Source organism: Gossypium hirsutum, chromosome A13 (genome assembly GCF_007990345.1).
Source record: "Gossypium hirsutum isolate 1008001.06 chromosome A13, Gossypium_hirsutum_v2.1, whole genome shotgun sequence".
NCBI lineage: Eukaryota > Viridiplantae > Streptophyta > Magnoliopsida > Malvales > Malvaceae > Gossypium > Gossypium hirsutum.
In genome coordinates this window covers 109,690,259-109,714,941 of record NC_053436.1, presented here as the reverse complement: position 1 = coordinate 109,714,941, position 24,683 = coordinate 109,690,259, and the positions used below count along the sequence as shown (strand labels likewise).

Sequence of the window (24,683 nt, the reverse complement as noted above, 5' to 3'; positions counted from 1 at the left end):
TGCGTAAATCCAACGAGTGTGTAAATCTAACGAGTTTCTCTTGCTCTGCAAACCTTGCCTCAAGTTCAGGTCCTCCACAAAGTTGGAGACAAAACCATGACCCAACTTGAAGACAACGTCAACCATTCCATTGTTGGAGGTTCAGACAACTGTTTGATGGATGATATTTTGAAGATTTCTTTGCATCTCCTTAACTATAATTCGTTTCAATACAAATATTTTGCCATTACATAACAATTCATCTCAACATGTTTATGAAAACATTATCACAAATGGCAAAACATGGATCCAAATTCCCCCTTTTTCATTACTTGATCACCATCATAACTACATTAACAGAAAAAAGGATATTAAAAAAAATACACATGAAAGACACAAACAAAGAGAAACAAAACATTGAAGAAAAACATTAACCTAAAACTGAATAAAATTTTATTCAATGATTAACCATAAGATCACCACCACCTTTCTTTCTGTTACCACTCCAATCTGGATTATTATTCTTAAAAATCCACTTCCACCCTTTAAAACTTTTCCTACTCCTTTTAATCCCTCTTTCATCCACACTAACCCTACATGAACCACCACCACCAAACATACTAACCCCATCACTTGCAAACCCCTTTTGGACTGATTTTGAACCACCAGGTTCAACAAGGGTATCATATGATGGAAACTCAAATTTCAAGTCAATGAAGGCTGAATCATCCCCACCAGTGAAATAGGTTTCTTTAAGTGAAAACACACGCCTGTTTGCTGTACTGAAACCAGTTTCATTGTCCAAGAACACACCACCAGCTTTTCTCAGTGCTTTGATATCAGTAGCAACATCGGATTCCACGAAAGCACTGTCTCTTTTATCACTGTCGAACCCACTTTTCCTCGGTTCAGGCTCACTAAACCCACTTTTTCTGTCGGGATCCATGCCCAACAGACCACCGTTCACGCTCGAACTTCTCGCCGCCGATATGGAAGAGCTCCTCGCCGCTGAAAAGTTCATCGACCCATCATCCGATCCAAAGAACCCACCACCATTACCACCCCTAAAACTACACAACGATCTAGACCTTGATACCCCGTTGTTATAATCAACACTCTTAACATTCCCACCATTGTATTTCTCTCTTTTTTTCCTAAACAATCTCCCTAATCTCCATAACCCATTTTTTCTTTTGATCTCAACACAGCTACTGTTACTTCTTTTAAGAAAAAAATTACCATCTTCACCTTTATCTTCACCACCACCATTGATTTTCCCCTTCAAAAGCTGGTCTTTGCTTTCATTCTCTATTAAGAACGAAACACGACCAACGCTGCCTACTTCACCAGTACATGAAGTGCGAGGATTAGAAGAGATTTCAGAACATGAACATGAAGACAATCGTTGTTCACCGCAATCAGAACAAACCAATTTCACTAAACGATCTTTAAGACAATAAGCACATATCCCATTCGAAGACAATTGTGGGTGTTTCTTACAAACAAAATCTGATGATGATGATGAACCGTTATATACTTCCACAGCTTTGCCTCTATCTTTCATGGCTTATAATAAAGATCAAAATCTGAGCTTTCAAAAAAAAAACCAGAAATTTGGGTTAAAATTTAAAAACTTGAAAGGAGAGACACAGAAAAGAAAAAAGGGTGTAAGAATTTGAAGCATGCAAGGTAGGTAGATGAAATTGAAAAAGGCAAAAAGGACATGGAAGAAAGCGTTAGCTTTACGTTTTTTTTTTTTTGAGAAAAGAAACAGTGATGTGAGCAGAGAAAAGTAGTGTGTGAACCTGCACTAGTTTGGTATAATTGTGTAGGGAATGTGACTGCAATTAGCAATGTATTCGAGTGAAGCAGTGTGAAACAATATATATACTGAAAGCTTCCACTAATATATATATATATATTCTGCATGCAAAATTGTATCCTTTCACTGCAACTTGTTATGTCATACTGTGTGGTACTTCAACTTTGATCGTAGGGTGCAAATCGCATCAATCTGTTTTTGTCAACTTTGCTTGCTGAGATTTTCCTTCACTTTTTATTTCTGTCTGTCTTTGAGTGTTTGACTTTTCTCAACATTTTCCTGTTTGGACATCACATACTAATTTTGATAAAAGTAGAAATATAATTTATAATTTTAATATTAAAAAATTCAATAAAATCAAATCCTTCTATGTTAGTCTCATAAAATATTTGTTTAATACTATTACTAATGAAATTAATTACAAGAAAAATAAATATTTTTATATAATTTTATGGATAAATTATAAAAATAGTCACTTTTGTCTGCCTCATATTATATTTTAGTCACTTATTTTTGAAATATTACGTTTTAGTCATTTACGTTATCGTTCTGTTACGAAGTAGTCACTCTACCTTTAATCACTAGAACTAGAGTTAATCATTATACAACTTGATCGGGTTAAAAATCATAACATATTCAATCTTAGATCAAAATAAATCTATACACAATTTACATAAAATGAGTCTCAAAACTATGATTTTAACATAAAAAAGTAATACCCAAAAATCTAAAATAATTGAGTGACCAAAAAAAATAAAATTAAATAGTTGTGTGACTATCTTATAAATTTTCATAATTGGGTATTAAAAAAATTTAATATAGTCTAGTAATTATGACAATGTGTTTAAGGTTTATAGGTAAATTATATGTGAATAATTACATTGATATATTTGATTAATTTATACGCAAAAAAATATTTAAATTACAAACCACAAAAAACACTTAAAAAAGGAAATAAAGTGCTATTTTTTTTTTGGCTGAAATTAGAGGGTTAAACCTGAAAAGATTTAAAGTTGTTTTGTGTGTTCGTATTAATTTGTCAACATTCATTTGCAATGTAGCCATGGTTCATGCATGAGAGTTGAGACACGTATTATTATTACATCATTTTCTTTTGAAGATCTTTAGTAATTTGTCCCCACCATCGACTTTGGGCATGGAGGCTTAAATTCTTTGGCATTTTTCTTTTAGAATTTTGTGTTGGGATAGGTGATAAAAAATATATTTAATTTGATACATATGTATCGAATCGAGTAGTAAAGTGTTTAATGTTTCTCTTAAGTTTCTTAAGTTTGGCTCGATTTTAAAAATTAAACGAGATCATTTGTGATTAGCTATACTAGAAGATTTAAAAGAATATAATAGGCTAAGTTATATGGGATAAAAGTATTATAAATGTTCTTTTATTAAGAGTTGGATTACATTTTATTTTTTTATTCAAAAAATAGATAAATTAATCTTTATATATCATATCAGAGAGCAAATCGATTCGCTTGGTAAAAATTTCATTTAGTTTTACTATTAAAAATTGGTCATCATATATAGGAATGAGGTATAAATGACATACTACGTGTAAATATTTTATTATTCTATCAGTCACACCAAATTTTAACAATAAAAAATGAATGAAATTTTTAAATGGAAAGGACCAGTTTGCTCTTCAATCTAATCCACATAGACTATTTTGAATAAAAAATATAAAATACAATTAACTCCTAATATAAAAACATCCATAATACTTCCACTAGATAATGAGAATACGAGATACATATTATCAAATAAATGGGTCCATCAATCATATATATATAATATGAAATTTTATGACATTCTTTTGGGTACAATTAGAGGTGATCATGGGCCGGGCCGGGCCGAGTTTGGACCGAGCTCAACTAAAAATTTAGGCTCATTCATTGGGCTCAGGTTTGGCCGGCCCAAAAAATGGCCCGACCTAAATAAAAATACTAAAACCCGGGCCCGGCCCACCCCTATTTATTTTTATATTATTTTATATAATTTTTAAATATATATAATACATCAAAAATACTAAAAAAAATCAAAATAAATATTTTCTAACAAATTGAAAATAAATTTTAAAAAAAATGTAGACTTAAATAACACTAAGATAGAAGTAACTTAACAAGCAAATACCTTTAAAATAATAATAAAATTAACAAATGCCTTTAAAATAATAACAAAATTAATAATAAAATAAGTTTTATATAATATCCAAATAATAACAACAAAATAGGAGCAACTAATAGTAATATGGTAGCAAAATAGGGAGAAAACAACAAGAAAATAACATTCAAAAACAAAAACAAAAATAGCATAATTTTTTTGTCATTTAGTGAATTCGGGCCGGGCCCGGGCCAAAAATACCTTACCCGAGGCCCTGCCCATTTTTTAAAAGGGCCTCATTTTTTTGTCCAAGCCTATTTTTTGGGCCTATATTTTTGCTCAAACCTTCTCACATTTCGGGAGGGCCTTCAGGCCGGGCCGGGTAGCCCGACCTATGAGCAGGTCTAGGTACAAATTTATGACATCTTATTAAGGATATATACTAAAGGTTTGTTTGAATATGATAAATTTTAATTATATCTGTTCTTTTTAAAATAATATTTAGAACTATTCATATTCCCTCCTAAACTTATAATTAAGAAGATAATACGCTTTAGTACACTTGAACTCACATTCTCTTACATTGACAACAATGATCATACCAATTGAACTATGTTACATGAAGCTATGACAACAATGATCATACCGATTGAACTATGTTACATGAAGCTATATTACATGAACCGGCCTAGGGTTGAAGTGGCATAGGCTCCCCCTATAGCATTTACATTAAAAGACATTATTTTCATCCCCTCCTTTAGGGTGTTATTTAACTTAATTTAATATTTAGTGGGAATATTTTTTAAATCATCTTAATATTTTTTTTGTGATTCATTTATTATAATTAATTATTTTTTCGGTAATAATGATAATTGTACTAAAGAAAAAGTTAATATGATGATGAATTTTGCTTCAAAATACAATTTTGATTTCAAAATTCATTTAATGAAATTTTATGTTTCGAAAATAGAAATTAATGACTTTTCATTTAGCAAAAAACTAAAAATTAAAATTAAAATTAAAAGAAAAAAGAGAGAGAGAGAGAGAGAGAAGAAATTGATGGTGGTCCATGAAAGCATCATCAAAGTCTAATAAACAAGAATGATTAAAAGATGTAAGTAATTAAGACATTAGATGTGTCACGTTTTATCAACAACAAGTGTCTGCCCTTTTTAACGTGTCGTGCTTAACCACCCTTTCTCTTCCTATTGTCTTTTCATCACTCCAATCTCTAATATTACAAACTCAGTGATTCGACTTTTCGATGTTATTGGTAAAGGTTTGAGGTTTTAAATTTTTAAATATTTAAGTTGGAGTTTTGATATATTATATATATATATATATATATGTGTGAAATTGTTTGAATTAGATCGGATTAGTAGGTATAAGGTTGAATAAAGAATTAATTAAAGTATCAGTTTAAAAAAAAGTATTTGATCGGGTTGATTTGGGTAAAAAATAGTTTGAATTTATTTTCTTATTAATTTTTTAAGGGTAAACTATATTAGTAATTACCCAGTTATTAGTGTGTGTGTTTTTTGTCATTCAACTATGAAAAATTATAAAATGGTACTCAATTATTCAATTTTATCTTTTATATCACTAGTTGACTAACCTAAAAATGGAAACATCAAAAAATTCAAAGTAATTAAGTGGCCAAAAAAGACAAAATCGAATAGTTGAGTGGTCATTTCGTAACTTTTCATAGTTGAGTGACAAAAAAATAAAATTTACTAATAGTTGGGTGGTTGCTAGTGTGGCTTACTCATTTTTAATGATTTATTTAATTAAACCAAATGGACTGATTGGACCAACGAATCAATGATTTGATGGTTCAACCACTAGTCCGATTTTGAAAACTTAACTATATGTAATTGTCATTTGTTGGTTAAAGGTGCTCATGGGTCGGGTTGAGTATTTAGACAAATATTTCAAGCTCGAACTCGACTCGACCCGAAAATTAGGCTTCTTTTTTTTTTCCCAAACTCAGTAAATATAAGAAATGTAAACTCGGGCCCGAACCAACCTGCCCATATTTGATTTTTTTTAGATTATCTTTATTTAAAAATATTTTAAAAAATATAATGCACTAAAAAATGTTAAAATAAAAATTTTCTAACACATTAAAAATAGGTTAGTATTTATATTAAAAGCCACAACCATAAATATAATAAATATTTTATTGTATTAAATAAAATTTTTAAAATTTTATATTTTAAATTAGGTTATTTAATTGGCTAAGTTTTTTTCTAGATTTTGGGTAAAGGGTTTAATTGTTATTTGGTTAGTGATTTAATATAAATATATATATTATTTAACATATATAATTAATATAACATTTTTATAACCTAATATATTCAGGTCGGATTGGTCTCGATAATATTTTTTTCCCAAGGCCCGGCCCATATAGAAAATTAGCTTTAAAATTTACCCAATCCCATTTTCTAAGCCTTATATTTTGTCAAAACCCTCTCATTTTTCAGATAGGTCTTCGGGCCTGAATACGTGGTCTGGCCCATTAGCAGGTTTACTGTTGGCCGTGAGCTTCATCATTCTCAATTATCATGGGTGGTTGATTGGATTAGACACGAAACTATGAGGTAGGTAGGGTCGTGGCCCCCTCGGTCAAATGAAAAAATTTATCAGTAATCTCTTTTAAGTATTAATCATTCAATTTAAGTCTTTTAGTCATTTGAATAAATGAATAAATAAAATATAATTTTGACCCTCCTAAAAACTAATTATATTATCTAAGTCCTTTTAAAATAAAAATTTTAACTTCAACCCTCTAAATATTTATGGGGTGTTTTGTAAACAGAGTTTTGGGTCTTTTTTAGTTGATTTGGACATAAATGGAAGCTTAGGTAGTTAAATCCTCTAATTGTAGTAATTGGTGAATGAATATTTGCAAGAACTTGTTGAGCTAAAAATTCTAAAACAAAAAATGTTGGGGACAACTTTTTTCTACGGCTAATTAGGAATGAGATATGTGGAATGACATATCTAATCATGCTTGCTCAAAAATTACTCTATTTGTCACACGCTCTCAAACCTAATAGGGGTGCTAAGGTATCAGTAGCCTCCATTATCTCATTTTCATTTTCAGCTCCAAAGTCTAAAGTAAATCTTTAAAAAAAAATACTACATTGTCAATCTACAAAAAAAAAACTCCACTATGAATATACAAAAATCTACATTGCCGTGAGAAATTTTCAATCGAGCCCATTCATCATTGAATATTTATACACTCTTAATTTATTTTCAATTTACTTGTGCAAAATGATTTCTTATGAAACTTTATATTAATTGAAATATACTATTTTACAAATTTATTCATATTGCGACATAATCATCACTAATTTACATACTAAGAACATGACATGATTCTTACTAAGAATTAATATAGTTTACAATTATATTGATTCACTATTAATATTTATCAATTTTCATAAGGTTAATATTTGCTATAATAAGGAACTTAATAAATGTGTTTATTTAAATTTTCAAAAATATTCACTAATTAAATTTCCATAATGAATGTCTTAATTTATTGGTAATAGTGTTTTATTTCAATAATTTCATCCCATAAAGATTAAAGTAATATAAACAAGTAAATACTTGACAATAAAATATGTCATGCCCTTATTTATCATTTTATGCAACAGCTTAAAATTTCAGTGGTGTCAGAACAGTGATTCGAGATCACTAAATCCAATGACTGGGATTAGGAAATTAAAATAAAATAATATTTAGAAGTGAGAGAGATGTTAGAAATATTTTAAATAGGAGAAATTAAAATTTAAAGAGAAATTATTAAATAAATTAAGTTCAAAACGAGGTATCGAGACCTCAATTTTGTAAAACCGAGCCAAAAATAATTTTATAAATATTTATGGAGTGTTAGTAATATGATGTTAAAATTTTGTTAGAAAATTTTATCGTTTGGGTGGTTAATTAAATAAAAAAGACTAAATTGTAAAGGTGTAAAACTTGCAAAAGTGATTAAATAGCTTAAGTGTCTAATGAGGAAGGACCTAAAGAGAAAATTTTCCCAAGGAAGATATTTTGGACGTCAATAGCTGAGAAAAAGTCAGGAAATTAGTGAAATAAGGGTAAAATTGGAATATTGCCAAGATTAACTAAATAAAATTAGGACTAAATTGGAATTATCTAGGTTTTTCTTCATTTTTCTTCTTTCTCATCAGCTAAAAATGCCATAGGAGGCCTGGAACAAGATGGTTTTTGATATTTTTGCATCATGTGAGTTTAATTATTGCTTTTTCTTTGTAATTTTTGTGTTTTTAAGACTTTTACAACTAGGTCCTACTATTAAATTCATTTTTTTATTCTATGAGTGAAATTGAAAGTTTCCATGAATAATTTATGTAATTTTATGATTATTTAGCATGGATTTGAAGTTTTAATCTTATTATATGATGATTTTATTAAGCAATTTTAGTGGAAATTGATTTTTAGGACCTAATTGTGAAAAAGTTTTGAATTAAGGTCTAATGCTGAAATTATGATTTAAAAAGGTTATTCAGTAATTTAAAGTAATAGAATAAAGTGTTAATTGAGAAAAATTAGTTCAATTGGAGGGTTAATTGAGTAGGGACTAAATTGTAAAAATAGTAAAATTTGAGGTAAAAGTACAATTTAAAAAATTAAAGTGCATAAGCTGTAAATTAGAGTAGAATTTGAATAAATACTAATGAATAAATGGAAAAATTTTATATTATAGATCAGGAAATCGAGGATAAACGAGGAAAAGAGAAAATTTCGGAATAGTTCCAGAAATCTCTACAACTACTGCAAATTGTTCCGGGTAAGTTCGTACAGTTAAATTATTAAATTTCAATATTATTTTATGAATAGTGATTAATATTTATGTATGTTAATTGTTGAAAATAAGTAACTTATGTATAAAAGTTACGAAATCGAACTGAGTATTTCGGAGGAACGGAACGTAGGAAATGAGTACGATCGTTCAGTGAAAAAGATGAATTGACAGTAAATTTCCCAACTAAACTGAGATTCAGCATTTTTTGTGAATTCTCGTGTTTGTTTTTCGTTTAGCTCTTATGAGCTTCCGTTAACTCATATGAGTTTCAGTTAACCCTTTTGGGGTTTCAGTTCAGCTCTGATGAGCTTCAGTTAGCCTTCGGGCTTACGTTTAGCACTTATGTGCTTCAGTTAGCATTCGGGCTTCCGTTTAACACTTGTGTGCTTTAGTTAGCCTTCGGGCTTCTGTTTAGCACTTATGTGCTTCAGCTAGACTTCGGGCTTCAAATCACGATGTACTCAAATCTGTAAGTCGTTCCTTAAATGGACAAGTTGGTAAGTCGTAAATGTAACATGTGGAAAAAGAAATGTAAGTAATGTTATCATTATTATTATTGAGCTCAATTAAGTAATTTTTTTTAAATGAGATTATGACTTACAAGATGAAAGTAATTTACTTGAAATGTCCATATGATTAGAATTTTGGAAAACTAATATTTGGTAAGATTTATGGTTAAAGTCGACGAACTTACTAAGCTATAGTCAACTTACTTATAATGTTTATTGTTCTTTGTAGATTAACGGGAGGGTCAGAGGATCGGATCATCACGCTCAAGTCACACTATCTCGATTTTCCAGTAGATTTTGTTATAAATACTTTACATGGTTTATATGGCATGTATAGGAGCTTATATGACTATGTTTTGTATTAACTCATGAATATATTAGTTAAGTTAATATAAGTTGATATATGATAGGAATGGAAATTAACTAAGATGTTTAAATACTACTTGAAAGTATGAATGGATATAATGTTAGATAAAATAAGGACTAGTGATATTGTTACGAAACGAATGTGATTTGGATGAAGATTGTATTTATTGAGTTGTTGTTTGTGCTGAATTGGTTGCAAATTTGAAATTGCAGGGAAGGTTAGATGTTTCTAAAGGAGTTATATTGAGTTTTTTATTAAATAATAATAATAAAATAAATAAACAAAAAATAATTATATTACGAAAAAAATAAAAATAAAAATAAAAATTCCGGAGTACTTGAATAAGTCCTTATTCATTTATAATACGTGATTTAAGCTTCGAGGGTTCATAAAAGAGACTTAATGATTTAATTTTAATATGTTTGTTGTTTACTCATGAATTGTTTGTAAATTAACCAATATGTTCGGTAATGACTCGTAACCCTATTCCGGCGACGATTTGGGGTTAGGGATGTTACATTTTACACATATCAACTTTCAGCTATTAGCTAAGTTTTACTAAACACTTTTAAATAAAGAGTTAATAGAATCAGTTGGTCATATCAATTAATAGAATCAGTTGGTCAAACCAGCCAATGCAAGCATCAATCAGTTATTAACCAACTGTCAAACAGAGCATTAGAATTTTATCTCAACCCCCTAAACAATGTCTCTAGCTTCATCCTGGATAGAATATATATTTTTAATTATACGTCGTAACTGTTTTAAGAAAACGATAAACCCGATTTTGAATGAGTAACTTTAAATATAAATTTAAATATTATTTTAACTTTTAATTGCAATTGTTTTGTTTTTTTTTTAAATATACACTATTAAATTAATTTTTTAAGGCTTAAATGATACATCAATAGTTAAATTATTATTTTTTTCATTTTAATATCTATTTTTTTAGAAATATTATTTAAACTATATTTCCTTTATCCAAATCACCTAAACTGTTAGTTTTATTTAAAAAAATTAATTAAAAACTACCGTGTGGCACAAAAGCAACATAAGCATTATAATGAATTTATTTATATAAAATAATTTTTTTTTTAAAAATAGAAGGGAAAATGTTAAATCATTATTGATTATCTTTATTCTCATATATTAACTCTCCGAATTAAATCTAAGGATGATAAATTTTAAATCTATCTGTTTCGAATGAGAAGATATTTATTTATTTATTAAGGAGATTAAGAATTATTACATAACAATCAATTTAGGAAAAGATAAACTAGTAACATCCTCATGTAATTTATTCAAAGTAAAATCAGGAGGTTGGGACAAAGAGTAAAAGCCAATAACCATTCCTTCTATAGCTTTTGCTAAGCAATTAGTCATCCTATCGTGTTCTCGATGCATATGTCTAATACCAATATTTCAATCTTGATGCAACAAGTCTCGGATGACATGAATGACATACAAATCCGGTTGATGTATCATCAAAGTAACCATAATATGATGCAGTGCTTCCAAACAATCCATTTCTAACATCACGTCACGACAACCATGGATTATCTTGAAAAATTATTAGAATTATCCAGTTGACGAGTCATTGAATCAATCCATTCAGACAGCAACGACCCTAAAGATTTGCCACAACCTTGTTTTTTCCGCACTTTAAACCCACGCTTGATTATCTCATGCATAGACGTACTAACTCTGAATGAGATATTTTGAAGAAGAAGCAATAGAGTGACCCATTTAAGTGTTGTGTTCCAGTAAAATATTTATTTATTTTGAGTAGTAGAAGTGAGATGATTTTAAAAAAAACAAATATAGAATAGTTTTAATATTTGCTTCTCACACTTGATATTTTAAAACCATTATTTTACTTGTCTATAACTTTTAAAAAGATAAATAAAAATATAATAATATATTTAAAGGAGATATTTATAAATTATGTTTCAAATCTATATATCAAATGCAAAATATATTAGTCAAAAATATAAAAATATTAGTCACCAAAAAAATCATTATTACAACTCTGTTGTGTGTACATGCACCAAGTCTTACTCTAATTAAAATGGATTTCTTTTGGCTAACTACTTTGACTTTGATTAAATGATGTTTGGATGATGAAAATTTTGAAAAATGTTAACTGTTTAGAAATCATTGATGAATAAATGCCATGGTTAGTTGAATTGATTTAATAAGTTCAATCGATTATTTAATTAATCTAATTATAATTTAAAATAGAAAAAAGATTGAATTACGCAAAATTGGAGAAAAATTGTTTCAAAAAGATTTAATTTAATTTAATTTAAATGTTTAACTTCATTATTGTAATCTATAAAATGGAGGTTTATGTTTTTGTTATAATTTATTTTTGTTTATTATTTCAATTTTTTATTTTATAAATCTTTTTAATTTTGTAATGGTTGAATTGATTATCCAACCAATTAAATTGAGAACTCGATGGTCTAACCAATTTGATAAATGTAATTTATTTTTACTTAAATATTGACTTAATGGTAAGGTTGGTTCAAACCCCACCCTCTTTGGCTTATCTATTTAGATTTTATTATAGCTTAAGTCTCGGCACAGTGAATCCTATCTATATTTATTTTGGTATAGGTTTAGATGTATTTTGGACACCGTAGAAAAATAAGATTAAAGTGTATTGTTACTCTATACTATGCATAAGTTGTGGATCTAATGTCAATACTTTAATTTGGTCATTTTAGTTTCTATATTTTTCAATTTTAAAATTTCAGTCTTGACCAAAAGGTAATTGTTAAATTCATTAAGTCTTGTTATTTCCAAAATCTTATACGGCAAGCATATTTTGTGTGAAATATCATGTGCTAACTTGCTATTTCGATATATTACTTGCAAAAAGCCAGTTAATATGTTTAATGGCTATTGTTTGCATCAAGATTGAAATTTCAAAATTCGAACAATGCAGGGATTAAAAATGATCAAACTGGAGAACATGTAATAAATAACAACTTTACACATAGTATAGGGCTAATAGCAGAAGTTAACCCAACGGATTTAATTGCTACCATTAGATCAATATTGAAATTTTAAATTTTAAAAAGTACAATTACTAAATTTAACCAAATTAAAGTATAATGACTGAATTAACAACTTACACATTATTAAAGGCTAATAATAGTTTGACCAAAAAATAAAGAAACAAATAAATATAAAAAAATTTATACAACTATCCGCATAATAAATACTAGCCCTTAAACTTGGACTTAAATAGTTACAAATATGCTAATAAGGTCTTGCCATTATTGGTTAAGAATGAGATGTTGAGTCTTTTAGTATTTAAGTTTGAGTTTTATCTAGAATTAATTATGGGTTAGATCATTCATTCAAGCTCGAAGGTCTGCTTAAAAAGTAAGAAGATTTGAGCAAAATATAGATCTGAAAAATGAGCTTGGATAAATAATAAGGCTCGTTTTTTAAACGGGTTGGGCCAAAGGTAAGATTTATTGGCTGGAGCCCGGTTTAATCCGAATTTGCCTAAAATTTTTTCGTTGTTGTTGACTGTTGTTCGTTGCTATTTTGATGTTGTTTTCTTGTTATTTTGCTATTGTATTACTATTATTTTGTTGTTATTGTTTGAATGTTGTATAACTCTTATTTTATTATTAATTTTGCTACTATTTTAGAGGCATTTGTTTGTTAAGTTGTAACTATCTTTGTGTTATTTAAGTATAAAGACTATTCGTGTATTTTTAATTTGTTGGGAAATATTTATTAATGTATTATATTTTTTAAATTTATTTTTATATAATAGAATTAATACGGGTGGGCGAAGTCGAGCTTGAGTTTATCATTTTTTATCTGAGTCAAGTTTAGATAAAATTTTAAACTCATTTTTTAAGTCGGACCTAATCTTAAAAAATAGGCTTAAAATTTTACATTGGCCCAACTCTAACCAATCCCACAATCAAGTCTAGTCCCACCATGTGTAACAATGTGTGGGTCTCTACTCTCTAGTCTTACAAGGTGCGTACTTCATTTGTGAATTTTTTTCGGTTCTTTTCAATTATTCACCTGCTACACTTTGTACTAGCTTGATTATATTATAATTAATCTAACATATATTTATACTTACAAATAAAAAGTGTAACTTTAAAAAAAAAAATACAAAACCCAATTGAGGTGAACATAGGAGAAGTGTAGATAGCAGAAACATGTCCATGGTGATACATAATGGGAAGGCGGCACGCTCAACGCATGCTAGCCAGATCCGCATGCATCATTGTAATTGAGACAAATAAACAATTGTTCTAAGTCATGTATCTTTTTATTGTTTTCAAAGATGGTAATAATCATGATGTCTCAACATTGTTCTTTCATTCACTAATGATTTTGTATTCTTGTAGTTGAAGAACTCTATTTTCTTTCATTATTTATTTATTTTTTAATTTTTGTTGAAATTAAAAAAAAAAAGGGTTTTTACTAGGCATTGAAACAATAATCATTTTGAGATGTGTCCATAATTAACAACATTTTTTTATAGCATGCTTAGGGACCCATCAACCTTAAATAACCTAAATTAATATTGTTTTCACTCACGCTTCATATTGAGTTAATTATTATAGTGAGAATAAACATAATATTGTAACGCGCCTGAATTTAATAAAAAATTTTAACGGTGTTAATAATAATTCATATTATTATTTTAATTAAAATAAAATATTTAAACTAACTAATAATATCATAAAAATTTTGAACGATCAAATTGAAATTTATTCATTCTTATAATCTAAAAAGTAGAGCTTTTAACGTTTAAAAGAAAAATTGGTGGAAGCCAGCGGGAAAGATATTCGAAAGACATCTTCAAAGAGAAAAAGATTGCACTATTTTGCTAATGGTTAGGTGCTGTTAACGTTTGAAATATTTTTAATATTTTTTATGTTGATATATATATTTTTTAAAATTCGTAATTATTCTTTTCAATAATTTTTTTTATTGGATTGTAACTAGATTGAGTCAAGTTACCATTCCCATGATTGACTGACAGGTGGTAGGCAAGTGGGTAGGCAAGTAGGGACTTAAGCCGCCCCTTGGTTGAATGGTCTAACTGCCTTTTCAAGTCCTCTTAAATTTAATATTTTAATTTAATTATTGGCTTGTCTAAGAAATTAGTAGTTCAATTTAAGTCATTTGAACACAAATTTTTTTTAGCTTTGGTTCCTCAAATTTTTTTAATTTTATCTCAACCCTTCAAAGTAATTGATTGATAGAGGTAACAAAGTGATTAAATAGTTTTCTATGCCCCATGTCGTTATGTGATTGAGTCACGTTATTATTGATAATTGTTAGACTAATAATTAATTGAAGGAGATCTAAAATGGAAAAAAAATAGTTTAAGTACCAATTCTAATAAAAAAAAAGTTTAGTACCAATATGTGAATGCAGCTATCAATTTATCATTTAAGCCTGTAAGTTAATTTTTGGGTAGAGTTCAGTTGGGTTTGGTTTAAATATTATTTGATTTATGTTGAAATCATCTTTTCATTTTAAAATTTTAAATTTAATAAAATAAAAACGGGGGAATCGACTTTTGAAAAATAGAAATATGGATCTTTTTATTTTGGTGTGATCGGATCACCTAAGAATTTGGTTATTTTAATAAAATATTTTGGTTTACTAAAACAACGATTCTGGTCTACGAAAATATGAGAAAACGGGCTCGGGAGTCAGTTACGTATGAGGAAGGATTAACACCCTCACTACGCCCAGAATTGGTACCAAATCGATTAAATACTGTCCTCATGTCTAAAATTAAAAAAGTTTTTGAAATGTGATTCTTTTTTTAATAACATTTGAATAACCCGAGTTGGTTGCCAAAAACCTTCTTGTTTCGACGTCCGAAAATTTATAATTCGAAAATTACAAAATGATACCCAACTATTTGGTCCAACGAAAAATCGAAAACCCAGCACAATAGGGCATGATTCCTCGAATTTCTAAACATTGAACATTGCCTTACCTTAGAAAATACGAGTGAAATTTCGAAGAGATATTCGATTATTTTGAACAAACGAGAAATTGCAACCCAGTACGATAAAGTACTATTCCCCGAATTGTCAAACATCGAATATTTCTTTTATTTTAAAGGGTTTTTAGAAAACGTGAGTGAAATTCCGAAGGGATCTTCGATCGTTTAGAACAAATGAAAAAGCGCAACCCAGCACGATAGGCCACGATTCTCAAATCGCCAAACCTTGAACATCCTTTGTTTTGAAAGGTTTTTAATAAACATGAGTGAAAACCTAAAGGAATATTCGATTGTTTTTAACAAACGAGAAATCACAACCCAGCACGATAGGGCATGATTCCCGAATTGTCAAACACCGAGTATTGCCTTCGTTTTAAAGGATTTTTAGAAGGCCTGAATGAAATTTTGAAGGGATATTTGATTATTTTGAGCGAACGCGAAATTGCAACCCAACACGTTAGGGCACGATTCCACGAATTGCCAAATATCGCACATCGCCTTCGTTTAAGGGATTTTAAAAGACATGAGTGAAATTTTGAAGTGATATTCGATTATTTTGAGCAAACGCGAAATTGCAACCCAACATGTTAGGGCACGATTTCGCGAATTGCCAAATATCAAATCTCGTCTTCGTTTTAAAGAGTTTTTGAATGAATGATTATAAAACTAACTTAAAACGTATTAATTCGATTTGAAATAAGATGAAATTGTTCATAAAAATTTGGATTTTATAAAACCACATTTCATAAACTAAATGGAGAATGATGATATGGGATAACGGATATATGAGATACGATAAACTAACAAACTAATAATTAAATATGGCTAACCTAAAAAAAAATGTAATCCGATTACAATAATGCATGGAGAATAATTGATGTAATGACATATAGAAATGGGCAAGCACGATGTAGCAAATATACAAGAAATATCGTGAATATAATTAACACATGAGATACCAAACGATACGGAATCAACGTGACGTAAAAATAATAGACTAAAAATGATGGACTAACAATCAAATGATATATGCTAGAGTTTGAAATAATTTATAAAAGGAAAGTTGAGAACATATATATACGTAAAGAAAATTTAATAGACGTTACAAAAACGTTTGGATCAAATAAAATACTAAATATTTAGCCATAAAGCATTTACTTAAGGTTGGTAATATCCCTACCATGAGAATAATCTATATAATATATAAGATGTGAAAGGATAATGGGTATAAAGCATGTAGCTACATATATATATACAAGTATGAGTAAATTTTGAAGTAATTTATACACAGATAACATGGAATTAAAATATGAATTATATATATGAAAAAAATGATTTTATTATAAATTATATATATATGTATATAAATAAACTAGAAATAATTGCTTGTAAAAAATGATATAGAAACGTACTCAAGATTGAATTATTTTTATTATAAATTATGACGGACTTAAAAGCATACTTTTGTATAAAGAAGATTATATGTATAAAATGTAGGTTTAATAATGTATGTAAATAAAAAACATATACTAATGTAAATGAATGTAAAATAACTTAAATTTTATGTAAAACATATATACAAAGCATATTCGAATAGCAAAATGTATATTAAAATATATGGATTTAATAATATATAGATCAAAGGTAGGTATCGATATATATATACACTTGCATAACGATGATTTAAAAGATATATTATAAGAATTATGTAATATAATATAAGAATATATTTGAAGGAAATTATATGTATATAAAATAATACAATATTAATAATATGCATGAAATAAAAATAACTTTGTTATAAAATACATGGGTTAGTAGTGTATAGGTTAAATGTGAGTGTTCACAAATGTATGCACATATAATGATAGTAGCTAAAAATATTACATAGGGTTACATAATGTGCACAAAATAAACTTGAATTTTATTATAAAGCATATATATATATAATAGTAATATATACAAGGATATTTACGAAGCATTGTGCAAAATGTTGTAATAATATGACATAAAAAAAAAGCAAACAATACAATAATGATCCAAGAAAAGAGAAATAAAATAAAAGCATTAAACTAACCTAAAATATAAAACGTAAAACAAAGATAAAAGTGTTGAATGAATCACAAAATGAAAAATAAAAATAAAAGGGACTTAATTAAAATAGAATTAAAATAGGAGGGATACATTATAAACGAAATGGACTATTAAAATAAAAAAAGGGCTTGCATGCGTTATGCGCGAATGCGTAGGGACTAAGCTGGAAATAACCCAGCTCCCAAAATGCAATGTCCAGGCGCGGATCCCCTTGCAAACAAAGCGTAAATTTAGGGGCTGAATTAAAAGGAATAAATAAAACAAAAGGTACGCAACTGACTGCACGTGAGAAAGGGGAGGGTCTGGCGCGCAAATATCCCCTCACTGCGAAAAGGCTCGGATCCCAGGGGGACTCGGGCCGGATCATCGGGTCATAGCTCTTAGGATGGTGTCGTTTTGTAGCCATTGAGATTGGCCCAAACGGCGCCGTATCTGCTCTCAAAGGCTAAACAATGCCTTTATTCCAAAGCCATTCCAGAACCCTAGCCTACCCCTCCTTTTCTCCTTAGCCGATCCCTACCTCTTTAGCACTAGCGCCGATCTGCCTTCACACGCAGCACTCGACCAGTTCGGGTTTTGAAGGGCTACCTTGTAGCCTCTAAGCTCCCCTTAAAACTCCGATTTCGATGGAGCAAAAGAAAACCGATGGCCCTAAAGCAAGGTAAAGCTCATCCCATCCCTTTCCTTTTATTTTCTCTTTTTTTTAAAAAAAAAATGATGAAAGATTCAAGTAAATAACAGCAAAAAAAGAGAAAAGATTATAGAAATCGAAAGTGGCAATCACCTTCTCTGCTTTTGGTTGCTCTGCGTTTTGTTTTTTGTAAATGTGTGTAACCGATTACAAGATTAGAATCTGGCTTTATAGCCGAAAAGAAAGAGGAAAATAAATCAAAATACAATATGTGTTTTTTTGTTTGTATTTGCTGCTGTGTTTGTCTGTTTCTTTTGCAGGTACGGTTGTGCGCTCGGGTACGGGGCCGTGTGCTGGCGTTCGGGGCGTGGGCGTGGCGCCAGGAGGCCGTACGGAGGCGTGGAGGCTGGGACTGCTGCGGCGCAAACAAGCTGCTAGGGTTCTGCCCTAATTTTTGAGTCTTGGGTCACTTGGGCTTATCGTATTTGGGCTCGGGTTTATTTGTAAATGGGTTGATTTGGGCTTGTATAGGGTCATGTATTAATTTTGGGTTTTGGACTGTAAAAAGGATATTTAATGGACTGTGGTTATTTATTTATTTATTTATTTTATATTTTGTTTTGGGTTTCTGATGGGCCGGGCAAATTGGCCTGTTTACAGTTTAAATATTAAAAATTGAAAATCGATTGAATGAACTGTAGAAACCTATTTAATTCAGGACCTGGTTGATAAATTATTAGAAAAGATTAAATCCATAGAAAATTAATATTTTTAATGATTTAATTCTTTATGCATGTTCGATAATATAAAATTAAAATAATCTAATAGAATTTTTTCTACAAAAAATTATGAAAAATAATAAGTAGATATGAACTACTTATCACTTAATAAAGAATATTTTCAATTATTTCAATTTCAATTTATTTATTTTAACATTGTATTATTCTTTAAAAAAAATAGGTTTCAAATTTTGAGGTAAAATGTCTAGAATATAATTTTTTGTAATTCAAAAAAAAAATATATATATATATATCAAACAATTTTATTATTTTTGTAATTAATTTTAAGTCATACATCAAACAAATTTTATAACTTAAATTTTTAATACTTAATTTTTCTAACAGCATTTGATTTTTCAATTTATTCTATTCAAATCAACTATTAGTGTTCTTTACAATACTTATTACATTAATAATAATAATGCACATGAAGGGCATACACGTGGATCTAATTTTTTAAAAAAAAATTATATTTTTATTTTTTTTTCATAATGTTAGCAATTTATTTAATAATTTTATATTTTTTAATTTTTTAAATACTAAAAATTAATTAAATTATTAATATGATATCCACATAACAATCCACGTCAAAGACAACAAAGTCAACATCTGTTGCAAAACATTTTTTGAAACCCAAACTATTATTAAAAAAAAAAGAAATTTTTTGAATAAAAATTGTTCTAACCATGGATTGTTCTCAACATAAATATTGTTTTGTAGTGATTATTTCCTTAAAATAGTTTATCATGAACAATGATTATTCTTAGCATAGCCTACATCCTTCTTACCAAAAACCACAAGCAAAGAACCAGAAATATACATATATATATATATATATAGTCTTAAGTTTGCACAAGAACAAAGAGATGCATAGAACATAACTCTGAATAAAATTAAAAACATCCAACACAACGGACTGAATATCACCATCAACCAATCATCACCAACCCATTAATACAACCAATCAATGCAGCCCAATGAATCATTGAGATTTATCATTCAAGACCTTTTTTTTTTTTTTTTGCTTCCAATGGAGATGAACACTAAAATTATCTTGCATATTAATTAGTGTTACCATGAAATGTTAGCTTAAACGAACTTGGTCCGAGACTCAGTTTGGAAACCCAAAAAAATGGTCTCTCTTCTTTCACTCCGAAGCTACGAATCAGCTGCAAGACCGAACGTGATGAGGTTCCTATCTGTATTATCCACGACATGGTTGACAAGGAGAGAAAGATAAGATTGAAATAAGGAAATCAATCCGGGGTCATCAGCAACTTCTTCAACCAGCTTACCGGAATGAACCAAATACCACTGGGAAATGAAAACCAGAGGTGTCCAAGCTGTTTAGATAACGGGGATGGCACCTTCACATCTCTAGGTTTTTGATCAAATGAGCCAACTATATATTAACTCGAGTTGAACAAACCATGTACACTTCAAAGCTGCTCAAAGATTGCATGCTGCAAAATGATAAAGATCTCCAAAAGACAGGTCCTAAGCCCAAATGACCAAGATTTACAAGTATTTGCTCTCTTCATAAAATGTAAAGAAATAACTTCATAATTCAATAGCAGAGATCAACAGTGAACCACCTCACCTGCATATGCACCATGGGATAAAAATCCAAGCTGTTCATCAACTTCAATATCTCAAAAGAGCCCTTGGTTGTCTTCGTTGTTTCACTTCTTCGAGTTAATCAAAAAGCGGAACATTCTTAATGTGGATATCGATCCCCTCCCCTGGTGGGTCACCATTGATATCAATCACCATAGCGAGAATAAAAACATCAGGAAAGGTAACAGAAAAAATATTCATCTTTTTCCACTCGGTAGGTGCTGAACCTTGACTTGTTAAACGAATAAACTTTTGAAATCCGAATACCAAGGCATAAACAAATGCAGGAAAATTTAACATGGATACGTAAATCATAGTCCCCCTTCTCATGCTTGAAGCACTTGACAGTGAACAATATGACTTCTCAAGCCACTTCGGCCTGCTATACTTGACCATATATTTGTAAATAGTGTCCTGAAATGACCTCTGCCACCGATGTTTTCCCAAAGCTGAGGGTTGCTTTCAACCTGTTTGTCTGGACTGGAAACATCAACAAGACTTATGCTCATATTATTGCGAATGATACAAAGCTTGCCATTGAGAGGGACTAGGCCAGCAGCCTCCAAGACTCTAGAATTCCCTAAATGGAGCTTACTATCAATAAATTTATTCCATGAATCTGTGGCTCCATCATACACCCTAAGCTTGCATCCATCACGGCAATCCAGCGCATAAAGCTGTCCATTTAAAGAGATACTAGGGTTGCGCCAACCAGAAATCATCCCGCCACTAGCAGGAGACCAGGAATTAGATTCAGGATCATATGCTTCACTCATAACCTCACGATGAGACCCAAGACCTTTTACAAACCACTTTCCATCATAAACTACCCCAATGAAAGGTACCATAGCAGTGCTCATATCTTGAACAAAACTCCATCTGTTCTTGTTAGGATCATAAACTTCAGCAGATCGTAAAGTCCTATGAATTCCTTCACATTCTCCACCAGCCACATAAAGGCAATTATTTATCACACAGGAACCAAAGAAATGACGTTTTCGAAGCATATCTGGTGCTCTATGCCACTTGTTTGTCCGAGCACTATAGAAAATAACACGTCTCATTGAACCCCTTTGTCGATCCTTTCCTCCAAACAAGTACAGGTGGCAACCACTTAGAACAGCACAACCAAAACCAACTGCCTCAGAATACTCCCTTGGAACTGGAGGAAGTGGCTGCCACAGCTGATGGATAGGGTCAAATGCATTCCATGATATCTTACCATCACGATCTCGTTTGAAGACATAAACCCACTCTTCTGCCATTCCAAGACTTTTCCTAAGAGAATAAAAGAAATTCCCAGCCAGAAGGCGATACCATCTCTTACAAACTACACGGAGTTTTCGGTGTTCAGCACGAGGAACTCGAATCAGACATGCAATGGCAAGATCATCAGGAAGGCCAGGGAGAAGAGGTGGCTGGACTCGAGTCCTCTCTCTGCGAGAGTTTTTACTCTTGTGTGCATTGGGATTGATATCAGGCTGAATACAAAGCTTCGACCCTGGGACAAATTTTCTTGCCTCAGCAACTGTCTTCAATCCAGAATCCACTTTACAATAGCATGATACAGAATCAACCTGCAAAAGTTTTCCAGTTAGGAAAGAAACAATGAACATCTGAAAATTACTCTCAAGTGTGTTCAAATCCACGTCTTCCAGGTTGAGCAATAGCAACGATGCCAACCGAGCTAAGACTCAATTAAAAATATATTGATAAATATTGAACCTGAGTGTAAGCTAATGATACTGTTTATCAAGAACAAAGCTACAATCTGCATATGCATTTATATCCTTAGAAAACTATGAGGAACCTATACACAGGCTCCGCCATGGTTCTTCCTCAATGATGCCAGTAGCAAATTAGCAGATAAAGAGTATACAAATAAAGCCAGTCAACAAACTGCCGAGCACTATTTCCTTTTAATTAATTTTTTTTATTGTATCATCTAACAAACAAATAAATTTTATTATTGTCCAACAAAGTAATACAATAGTTGTAACTAAAGAAAGTTCAATATCACTCTCAAATTTTAATTCTCTTTCAAGCCAAGCATAATTTCGGACCAAATTTGATTCTCTTTCAAGCAGAAATAAAATAAAAATCTTCAACAAATTCACTCTCAAAAGGCAAAGTTGCAAGTTACAAAAGAAAGTCAAAATGGAAAATGGTTCCTATTTAAATGTTCATAGATCCCAAATGACCACAAACACACAAGAAATGGTAGATTGGTTCAAAAAGATTTGATCTTGGAATCCATAGCTAAAGAACAACCCAATGATAAAATAGCAGAACTCCCACCATCAGTAAACAAAACAACTAAAACTTTCAAAAAAAATAATAAAATAATAATGAAGAACCCATAGTATAGCACACTAAGCTCTTTCAAAGTCTCAAACTTTGGAATCCCATTTTCTCAATTAACTACAATTCTCAATCTGGGTATCTTCAAATCAGGTTTTCAACAAATTCATCAACTGTTTATCTCTAAAAAATACAATAAATTTCACCTAAAAAATAGGGGGGGGAGGAGAGAAGGTGAGGTTTTGGAACTTACCAATGGAGCTTGAACTCGAAACCCTCTAAGAGCATTAGATGACTGTTGAGAAATAGATTGGTCCATGCTTTAAAACCTAAGATTTCATAGAGAATAATCAAAATCTATTATAAATCTAACACCTTTAAAGAAACCCAGATCGAAAAATACCCAATTTAAGAGATTTTAATACTCAGATTCTCATCATCTTCTTCTCAACCTTAAAAATTAAATTTTTAGTGATAGTAAGTACAAAAGAAAACCGACTTTACTTGCTTCTTTTGTTTCTTTTCTTGTCATTTTTATTTCCCTTGTCCTTCTTTCAATAAAATAGAAACAAATTTTCATTTTTTAAATAATTTTTCCTCTCTCTGCTATCAAAAATATATATATTTTTTCCCATCTCAAACTCAAAGTCTCAAACATGGCAGGCTAGATCCGTTGGTTTCTTTTAAATGAAATATTTAAAAAATCGAGCTGATAATTCAATAGGTTAGATTATTAATTTTTGATTTATTAATAATTAAAAAATTATAATTTTTTTGAATTTTTTATTTTTTTAAATTTTTAGTAATTAATTAAAATATCAATTTATTTTTTTATAAGTACCAATATTTCAATCCCTCAATTTGATCTAATTTCAATAACACCGATTAAATTTATTTTAAGTATAGGATTAGCCATAAAAATTGTTTTAATATCTAAAAAAGTTTAGATAAAAATATTTGGGCAAAATAAGAAATTTGGAAAAAATCTAATTCAATTAAAATACGGGTGAATTTTGACCGAGACTCAAGCTCAACACGTTATTTTTTTTAATTATGTAATATATTAAAATATTTTATTTTTATATATTAAAAATATATAAAATTGTTTATTTTAAAATTTAATTAAAATATATTAAATTATTAAATATTGTAGCCCTAAAATAGATTTAATTTAATTATGAATATTTATTTTTAGACTGAATTAAACTGAATATAAAAATGAGAAATTAAGATTTCATTTAATGTTAGATTTTTGTTCAATTAGTAGCATTAAATTTGACTGAATTTAATTTTAATATTAAATAATTTTTAGTGTCTTTGAAGTTTGCATGATGTCTTTAATTGTTTACTGTTGTTGGGTCAATCTTTACTTTAAATGGAGCAAGAGATTGGAACTCTGGTTAGATTTTTTTTTTCTCATTTTCATATAAGTGTATTAGTAAATTTATATTTTTATTACTCAAGTTTAAAAAGTCACAAAATTATTGTTAAAATATTTAAAATTTTACATTTAAATCAATCTTATGGTCAATGTAAGAAATTGATGAAGAAAGTTGTTTAAATTTTAGTTCGTAGATTTGCAACGTTCAAAGTTATTTCATGAAAAAATATTTGTA

General features: G+C 29.6%; 2 protein-coding genes and 1 long non-coding RNA gene across 4 annotated transcripts; 1 reads left to right on the top strand and 2 right to left on the bottom strand.

Annotated features, from left to right (window-relative positions):
• Positions 1 to 285: 285 nt before the first annotated feature.
• LOC121212645 (uncharacterized) lies at positions 286 to 1,843 on the bottom strand. Its single transcript, XM_041085824.1, has 2 exons — positions 1,785 to 1,843; positions 286 to 1,565 (listed from the first exon to the last, which is right to left on the bottom strand). Exon 2 carries the CDS (start codon positions 1,541 to 1,543, stop codon positions 437 to 439), a length of 1,107 nt encoding a protein of 368 aa, XP_040941758.1. The 5' UTR covers positions 1,544 to 1,565; positions 1,785 to 1,843; the 3' UTR covers positions 286 to 436.
• Positions 1,844 to 18,146: 16,303 nt separating this feature from the next.
• Positions 18,147 to 18,981, top strand: LOC121212644 (uncharacterized). The gene is made up of 2 exons (XR_005907911.1): positions 18,147 to 18,400; positions 18,691 to 18,981. It is a non-coding gene; the product is annotated as an uncharacterized lncRNA (long non-coding RNA).
• Positions 18,982 to 20,016: 1,035 nt separating this feature from the next.
• On the bottom strand, positions 20,017 to 24,086 carry LOC121212643 (F-box/kelch-repeat protein At1g55270). 2 transcript variants are annotated; one of them, XM_041085823.1, is made up of 3 exons: positions 23,471 to 23,682; positions 23,321 to 23,396; positions 20,017 to 22,343 (listed from the first exon to the last, which is right to left on the bottom strand). In XM_041085823.1, the coding sequence occupies exons 2-3, from the start codon at positions 23,384 to 23,386 to the stop codon at positions 21,093 to 21,095; spliced, it is 1,317 nt and encodes a 438-aa protein (XP_040941757.1). In that variant the 5' UTR covers positions 23,387 to 23,396; positions 23,471 to 23,682; the 3' UTR covers positions 20,017 to 21,092. The 2 variants fall into 2 exon arrangements, with proteins under 2 accessions (XP_040941757.1, XP_040941756.1); XM_041085822.1 differs by having other exon boundaries at positions 23,321 to 24,086.
• Between the last annotated feature and the right edge of the window lie 597 nt (positions 24,087 to 24,683).

Bases quoted from the DNA above. Each gene is read 5' to 3' on its own strand.
- LOC121212643 (XM_041085822.1), bottom strand. From the start codon at position 23,386: ATGGACCAATCTATTTCTCAACAGTCATCTAATGCTCTTAGAGGGTTT. The intron at 22,344-23,320 runs GTAAGTTCCAAA...AAACTTTTGCAG, and splicing joins TTCGAGTTCAAGCTCCATTG to GTTGATTCTGTATCATGCTA.
- LOC121212645 (XM_041085824.1), bottom strand. From the start codon at position 1,543: ATGAAAGATAGAGGCAAAGCTGTGGAAGTATATAACGGTTCATCATCA.